Below are 8,573 nucleotides of genomic sequence, written 5' to 3' on the forward strand. Positions count from 1 at the left end.
TCTTCTCCAGCTCTTACTATTTCCCACTTCTTACATAAAATTCCATTTTAATAGGTTACAAGGCAACCACTTATGAGTGTCTACTTATGAGTAAAAACAAAAACTGTAATTAAAAAAAAAAAGCCTCTGATGTCATGGTCACTGTGGAAACAATGCAAGACATGGGGGCCTAGGTTGATACTTAATAAAAAATTAAAAAATGAGTGAATGAGAGAAGTGAGATATACCCATGTTTGGCTGGGCACATAATTTATCAGGAGTTATAAGAGACTGATATTTCTCTACAAAGCCCTTCAATTTTCTTTCTTTCTTTTTTTTTTTTTTTTTTTTTTGAGGGAGGAAGACGAACATTTTCATTTGAGAGAGGTACTATATAAATTTACAAAGAGAGATTTATTGACTTCTATAAATAGGAAATGCAGAGACTGACCTGCATTCTAAGAGGTGATTGGGGAAGCAGGTGAAGTCAGCCCAACCCAACTCCCCTGCTATTGTCTAACACTTCTCCAATGCAATCTTCCAATGCAAAGGGGAAGACAGTGCCAGCTTCCTGATGAAGGTCCCAAAGATAACAGCTAACACTGACAGGGAGAACTACACTGAACTTTGGAACAAAGCCCTGCCGATTCCATCTTAAAAGAATGCTAGAGTTACTTGTGGAAAACTTTAAGGACCTCTGAGTGTTCCGTAGTGGCAGAGACTGCTGTCCTCTCATTCTAGTCCTGCAGCCCCAGGGGACTCTAGTGGCTAATTCCTATTAAGTACTTAGCAATATCTGTCAAAGATCAGGTGTCCATAAGTGTGTGGGTTTATTTCTGGGTCTTCTGTTTGGTTCCATTGATCCACTATTCTGTTTCTGTGCCAGTACCATGCAGTTTTTATTACTGTTGCTCAATAGTACAGCTTAAGATCAGGGATGGAGATACCTCCAGAAGATCTTTTATTGTAGAGGATTGTTTTAGCAATTCTGCATTTCTTGTTATTCCATATGAAATTGAGAATTTTTCTTTCCAGGTCTGTAAAGAATTGTGTTGGTAATCTGATGGGAACTGCATTGAATCTGTAGATTGCTTTTGGTAAGATGGCTATTTTTACTTTGTTAATCCTGCCAAGCCATCAGCATGGTAGGTAGATCTTTCCATCTTCTGATATCTTCTTTTAATCTTTGACAAAGATGCCAAAACCATACAATAGAAAAAAAGATAACATCTTCAAAAAATGGTGCTGGTCTAACTGGATGCCTACATGTAGAAAAATGCAAATAGATCCATACTTATCACCCTGCACAAAATTAAAGTTGAAGTGGATCAAAGACCTCAACATAAAACCAGACACATTAAGTCAGTTAGAAGAAAAAGTGGGGAAGACCCTAGAACTCATTGGTACAGGAGACAACTTCCTGAACAGAACACCAACAGCACAGGCTCTAAGAGCAACAATCAATAAAGGGGACCTCATGAAACTGAAAAGCTTCTGTAAAGCAAAGGACACCATCAACAAAACAAAACGACTGCCTACAGATTGGGAAAGAATCTTGACCAACCCTTTTTCTGATAGAGGGCTAATATCCAGTATATATAAAGAACTAAAGAAGCTAAAAAGCAGCAAACAAAATAATCTAATTAAAAAATGGGGAACAGAGCTAAACAGAGAATTCTCTGTAGAGGAATATAGAATGGCAGAGAAACACTTAAAGAAATGCTCAACGTCATTAGCCATCAGGGAAATGCAAATCAAAACGACCCTGAGATTTCACCTTACACCCATCAGAATGGCCAAGATGAAAAACTCAAGAGACAACACATGCTGGAGAGGCTGTGGAGAAAGGTGAACCCTCCTCCACTGCTGATGGGAATGTAAAGTTGTACAACCACTCTGGAAATCAACCTGGCGCTTTCTTAGACAAATAGGAATAGTGCTTCCTCAAGATCCAGCCATACCACTCCTAGGCATATATCCAAAAGAGGCTCAAGTACACAATAAGAACATTTGCTCAACCATGTTTGTAGCAGCTTTATTTGTAATAGCCATAAGCTGGAAACAGCCCAGATGCCCCTCAACTGAAGAATGGATGCAGAAATTGTGGTACATCTATACAATGGAATATTACTCAGCAATGAAAAATAAGGAAATCATGAAATTTGCAGGTAAATGGTGGGACCTGGAAAGGATCATCCTGAGTGAGTTGTCCCAGAAGCAGAAAGACACACAGTATATACTCACTCATATATACATGTAATATAGGATAAACCTACTAAAATCTGTACATCTAAAGAAACTAATCAAGAGAGAGGACCCTGACTAAAATGTTCAATCCCCATCCTAAAAGGCAAAGAGGAAGGACATCAGAAGAATAAGAAAACAGGAAACAAGCTAGAAACCCACCACGGAGGGCCTCTGAAAGGCTCTGCCCTGCAGACTATCAAAGCAGATGCTGAGACTTATGGCCAACTGTCGGACAAAGTGCATGAAATCTTATGTAAGAAGTGGGAAATAGTAATATCTCATACTCCAACAAAGTACCATGCATGGAGATAACCTAGAACCCCTGCACAGATGTAGCCCATGGCAGTTTAGTGTCCAAGGAGGTTTCATAGTAATGGGATGAGGGACTGCCTCTGACATAATCTGATTGGCCTACTCTTTGATCACCTCCCCCGGAGGGGGGAGCAGCCTTACCAGGCCACAGAAGATGACAATGCAGCCACTCCTGATGAGATCTGATAGACTGGGATCAGAAGGAAGGAGAGGAGGACCTCCCCTATCAGTGGACTTGGGGAGGGGCATGTGTGAAGAGGGGGTGGGATGGTGGGATCAGGAGTGGAGGTGGGAGGGGCTTATGGGGGAATACAAAGTGAATAAATTGTAATTAATAAAAATTTTAAAAAAGTACTTAACAATAGTCAGCCCCAAGTCTTGATCTTTAAACCTATGTATTAGCTCACTGAGTTCCAGAAGCTGCTATGTAATGAGGTTCTTGTTCCTTTGGAACTGTCATCCAAAATAAACTTTTCTCTAACTTAAAAAAAAAAAAAAAAAAAAAAAAAACCCCTCTGCATTTCTCTGTAAAGCTCTTCTTGGCACAGAGATGATAAAATTAGGTTGGATATACTTGATGTACCAACAGAAACCCAAGAGAATGAAGAAAGAAAAACAGTAGACAATTTCAATGGACAATTTAGAGAACTGATGAACAAGAGAGGCTAACGTTTAAAAGCCCATATAATGTTTACAAATTCATATAAATCTAGGCAATGGACTTATCCCTTTCCCCTGTTTCAAAAAAAATTTGAGAATAGTTATAGAGACAATATATAAGGAAAGAATTTTGGAGGAAAAATATATTCAGGATAGAGGAAAATATAGGTCGAGTAAAATGAAGATATTATCAAATTCAGAAAACAAATTCATAAAAACAAATTCAGAAGTTAAAATTAATATTAATGTATGAAGTTAAAAAAAATATTTACCACTCACCAATTTTAACCTCTGTAATGGTATTCTGTCTACATCTATTTGTGTCCTTTCTGGAACATTAGTGAATCGAACTTCAGGGACAGCAACAGCACATATTACATGGGCCCACCTACAAGAAAGGAGACATTAAATATAAATAAGTTCTCTAAATTTACAGATTTCAACTTGGTGGTGACAATCTGGCACATAGAAGAAATGATCCAAAAACCTAATTCCACCGCCAGTAAGTTCTGGATTACCTTTTCAATGACAATGGAATATATTTAGCGCAACTGTGACAACAACTAGGAAAATAGGGCTAGAGAAATGGGTGAACAGTTCTAGCAGTTAATCTTGGCAGATCCCAGCACCTACAAGAGTTCACAACTTCCCTAAACTCCAGTACTAGGAGATCTGATGTCCTCTTCTACCTTCAATGAGCTGCATGCATAGTTAAGTCACAAACATACACAAAATAACTAAGTAAAGGTCAAGGACTAAGTCCTATAACATGGCTATATACAATTAAAAAGCATAAAAATACTGAAAGGTTTTTGTTTTCATTTGATACAATGTATATAATATATTTGAGCAAATTGATAATGTAGCAAAAAAAAATAGTTCAGTTAACTAGTAAACACCTTTTCATATAATTCATGTTATAAAAATGTTTTCTGAGGCAAATTAGTTCAGATATGAATACTTCCTATAAAAATTAAAACTAGTTAAGTCTTTAAATATTTTTCTTCACTGAAAAATTACTATAACCAAAGGAATCTATAGCTGATGAGAAATGAAATCTAGCTTGTTTCCTGATATCCACTTAAAACAGTGCATCCTTTCAAATCCCAGCTTTACATAAATTTGTTACTAATATTATTTAATATCTCTTACATGTTATATCTTCAAGTAAACATAAGAACTTGAGAAAATCAAAAGGATTTATATTATCAAGCCTATAAATCTTTGTTTAAACCAAGTTTTGATATGGTTTGGTTTGGTTGGTTGGTTAGTTGGTTGGTTGGTTTTCAAAGACAGGTACCAGATGTCCTGGAGCTTGCTATGCTAATTAGGCTGGCCTCTAACACACAGAGAGAGACCTGCCTCTGCCTTTCAAGTACAGAGATTAACGAAAGGAGTGCCCCTCTACCCTGCCTTAGCCAAAGCTTACTTATTTTATTTAAACAATGAATGCCAGGCTTCATCTTAAGACCATAGAATGAAAGAACAACTGTTAAACCCACTAGAACATTCTTCTACACTAAAATAAAATTAGTATTCAACAGTAAAAACTATTAAGATAATTTCTCATAATACATGATTTTACAGAAAGTACCTAAGCCATCTTATAGTCCCCATAGGCTATATACAATATCTACGGTCTAGTGACAAGTCTGTAGGATAATGTCAATCTTACTAGATGAGATTATGAAAGATGATCCAAATTCAAGCAAAAGTATTGGCTTTAGATAACACTTTATCAACTCAGACTCATGTGTATACTTACAAAATTCTGTTAATGTCATCAAAACATTATGTACTAGGAGTTCCAATTCCAGTGCTATGGACTGGGTAGGACCATTTGGCCCACAAAAGTAAAATTCTCAACTTATTAAAAAAGAAAGAGGTAGTGAGAGCAAAAGAACAATTCCGTTAACTATGAATGGCATATTGCTGAAGAAGGAAACGGTGAGGGGAGTAGAGTAGAAAAGTACATGAAAGGGAAGACAATAAAGAAGAAACCTGTTCAAAAAATAAGGACTGTCACTGCATAAGAAGCACAGAATAGAAGCAAGCCCTATAGAACACCCTGTTGGCATTAGTCCCTAGAGCAGAATTTCAACCATAGGTCCAAACAGTGAGCATGTGAAACAATGTCAAAAGGAGAGGGGTAAAGCAAACTGTCATGCAGAACCTCATGAGAAGAAAAAGAAATGATGAAATTCAACACAATCAATGTTATCACTTACTTATTGTTTTTAGTCTGTTTAAGAGCACCTCCTCTCAAATTGCAGAGACAGCATTCCTAAAAGGAAATTAATACAATTATAAGATCCATTTAACAAATGTTACTGCCATTCATCTAGAAACTCTCATATGTCCTTTTCCATTTATTGTAAAAATAAAAGTGTAAAAAAGAGAGAAAATCTAAAAATAACTGAGTACATAGGTCCCTTAAAAGGGACCATCATATTTTGATTTTCACTCTCCATTGCAGTAGGAAAGTTGTAAAAAAGAACTTTGTAGATATTGCAATGAGTAATTTTAATTGACATATTGACTGGATTAAAAGACATATTGGGGGGGGCACTTATGAAACACGGGTTTGGTGTATCTATGTGTATCTACACTTTGACTGGCACCATCACATGGGTAAAGAGAATGAAAAAAGGCAAAAAGCCGAATTCATTTGTAGTCAATTCCAAGCACCAAGTTATACCCAGGCCTTGACTTTGGCATGACGGACTATATTGCTCTGTGAGCTAAAATAAAGCCTTTTCCCCATACATTACTTCTTGTCAGGTATTTGTCATAGGAACGAGAAAAATAAATGATATAGAAAACTGGTATTAAGAAGTGAGACTACTGCTGTGATAAACCAGACTATTTTGTCTGTAGACCTTTGGAACTAATGTTCAGGAAAATGTGGAGGAGTTTGGATATATGAGCTAAAGAAACCTTAGAATAGTAGATCTTGCTACAGAAATATTTATTCATCCATGTTTGTTGCTCATCTATTCATAACAGCTAGAAATTAGAAATAGCCTAGATTTCTATCAAAAGGTTCATGGTGAAGAAAAATATGGTACATTTATGCAATGATATATTACTCAGCTGTTAAGAAAAATGAATAAAATTCACAGGTAAATAGAACTAGAAAAGTCATTCAGAGTGTGGTAAGCCAGACTCCAAAACACAAATTTTGTATGTTAATTGTTATGCTTTAGATATGTACAGTACAATCCAAATAACCACAAAGTATAGGTACCAGATAAGGTACTGTAAGAGACCAGAGTGAAATAGAAAATATTGTTACAGAGACATAAATGAGAGACTAGTTTAGGAGGGTTAAATGGAGATAGGGATGGGAGGGCAGGATAATAAATAAAATAATCAGAGGCACAACTAACACTAAAGATGTTTTAAAAGCTATATGAAACCTGGCATGGTGGCACACACCTATAATCCCAGCACCCAGGATGGTAGAGGAAGGTGGATAGCTTTGAGTTCGAGGCCAGGCAGGTCTAAAAAGCAAGTCCAGGACAGCCATGGCTACTTAAGAGAAACCATGTCTCAGAACAACAACAACAACAACAACAACAGGCTATATGGAAACCTATTACTGTAGAAGCTTCCTAACACATATTCACATATGAAAGAAATTAAAATGGAGTCACCAAATAATAGGGGAAACTATGTTCCAAATAGATATCTAATGTCACCAAGTAAAATCTTTAGTGCCAGTAATGGGTTATATCTTGTTGAATCATTGGCAAAATGGGCTCATGGAACCCATCTCCACCACCAAAAATCATAGGCTATTGATAAGGTTATTGCTTACTTTTGATACCTTGATGGTAAAGCTCTATTGCTGAAAACAACACCTACATGTATCATTGAACATGGAAAAAAATCTAGCTAGTATCTAAATAGCAGTTTTACCCATAATAATTAATGTTCACAGTACTGGAAGGTACTTCTCTACCAGAAGAGAAAGTTAATCATCAATATAGTGTAGCTACAAGTGTTGGTATGTAAGACAGTGATTTGCTTACATGACAGTACGCCAGCGTCGCAAAGATGAGAGTAACCCACCAATAATTATTTCATTGGATTTAAGGTCCATTTCATGAGATGAAATTAGTACCTGACACAGATAAAGTGGCCAAGAACTGAAGACAAAATAGGTTGCAGTACCTTATGCAAGGCTTTCACTGTATATTTGAAGATATTGATACCAACAGAAAAACACAACATAGGTCTGTGTAGTCAATGACTGATCAGACTGATAATATAAAGAAAATGTTAATATAAATTTTAATAAAATATAAAAGCAAATGTTAAGATTATTGTGAGAATGACATTATGATTGAATTTAAGGCCTACATCATAAGATATCTGTATCTGGAACCATTAACTGGGTAAAAACAAACAGTCAATTTGGTCATAGGTCTTAGGGGTAACCTAACATTATTTTTTTCCTAAACGAAAATGGTAATCCCAAATTCTCATCTTTATACCTACAGATTGGTGCATCTCTCCAAACATATCAGAGAAAAGTTTTTCTTTTTCAGTAGATGGAAATAGAGACCTATGAACTGGTCAATGTAACAATAAAGAAAGACTAAAAAAATAAAATAAAATAAAAAAATTTAAAAAAAATAAATAAAAGACAACGAGGAATAGCGCTTCCTCAAGATCCAGCCATACCACTCCTAGGCATATACCCAAAAGAGGCTCAAGTACAGAAAAGGACATTTGCTCAACCATGTTTGTAGCAGCTTTATTTGTAATAGCCAGAAGCTGGAAACAGCGCAGATGCCCCTCAACTGAAGAATGGATGCAGAAACTGTGGTACATCTACACAATGGAGTATTACTCAGCAATGAAAATTAAGGAAATCATGAAATTTAAAGGTAAATGGTGGGACCTGGAAAGGATCATCCTGAGTGAGTTGTCCCAGAAGCAAAAAGACACACATGGTATATACTCACTCATATAAACATACAACATAGAATAAACCCACTAAAATCTGTACATGTAAACAAACTAAGCAAAAGAGAGGACCCTAACTAAAATGTTCAATCCCCATCCTGAAAGGCAAAGAGGATGGACATCAGAAGAAAAAGAAAACAGGAAACAACCTAGGAACCTGCTACAGAGGGCCTCTGAAAGCCAGAAGAACAAAACAGGAAACAACCTAGGAACCTGCTACAGAGGGCCTCTGAAAGCCAGAAGAAGAAAACAGGAAACAACCTAGGAACCTGCCACAGAGGGCCTCTGAAAGCCTCTGCAGTGCAGACTGTCAAAGCAGATGCTGAGCCTGATGGCCAACTGACGGGCAGAGTGAATGGAATTTTATGTAAGAAGTGGGAAATAGTAAGAGCTGGAGAAGA

The 8,573-nt window shown here is 36.6% G+C and overlaps 1 protein-coding gene across 6 annotated transcripts in view; it reads right to left on the minus strand.

Moving 5' to 3' along the window:
* Kdm4c (lysine demethylase 4C) overlaps positions 1-8,573 on the minus strand; it is a 275,732-nt gene that overhangs the window by 117,530 nt on the left and 149,629 nt on the right. For all 6 annotated transcript variants that reach the window (XM_055630066.1, XM_055630109.1, XM_055630055.1 and 3 more), the window contains 2 exons: positions 5,427-5,482; positions 3,478-3,586 (listed from right to left, as the gene is read on the minus strand). In XM_055630066.1, the coding sequence (XP_055486041.1) occupies positions 3,478-3,586; positions 5,427-5,482 (165 nt within the window). The remainder of the gene's footprint in view (positions 1-3,477; positions 3,587-5,426; positions 5,483-8,573) is intronic.

This window comes from Psammomys obesus, unplaced genomic scaffold (genome assembly GCF_907164565.1).
Source record: "Psammomys obesus unplaced genomic scaffold, mPsaObe1.curated_primary_1811, whole genome shotgun sequence".
NCBI classification, from domain to species: domain Eukaryota; kingdom Metazoa; phylum Chordata; class Mammalia; order Rodentia; family Muridae; genus Psammomys; species Psammomys obesus.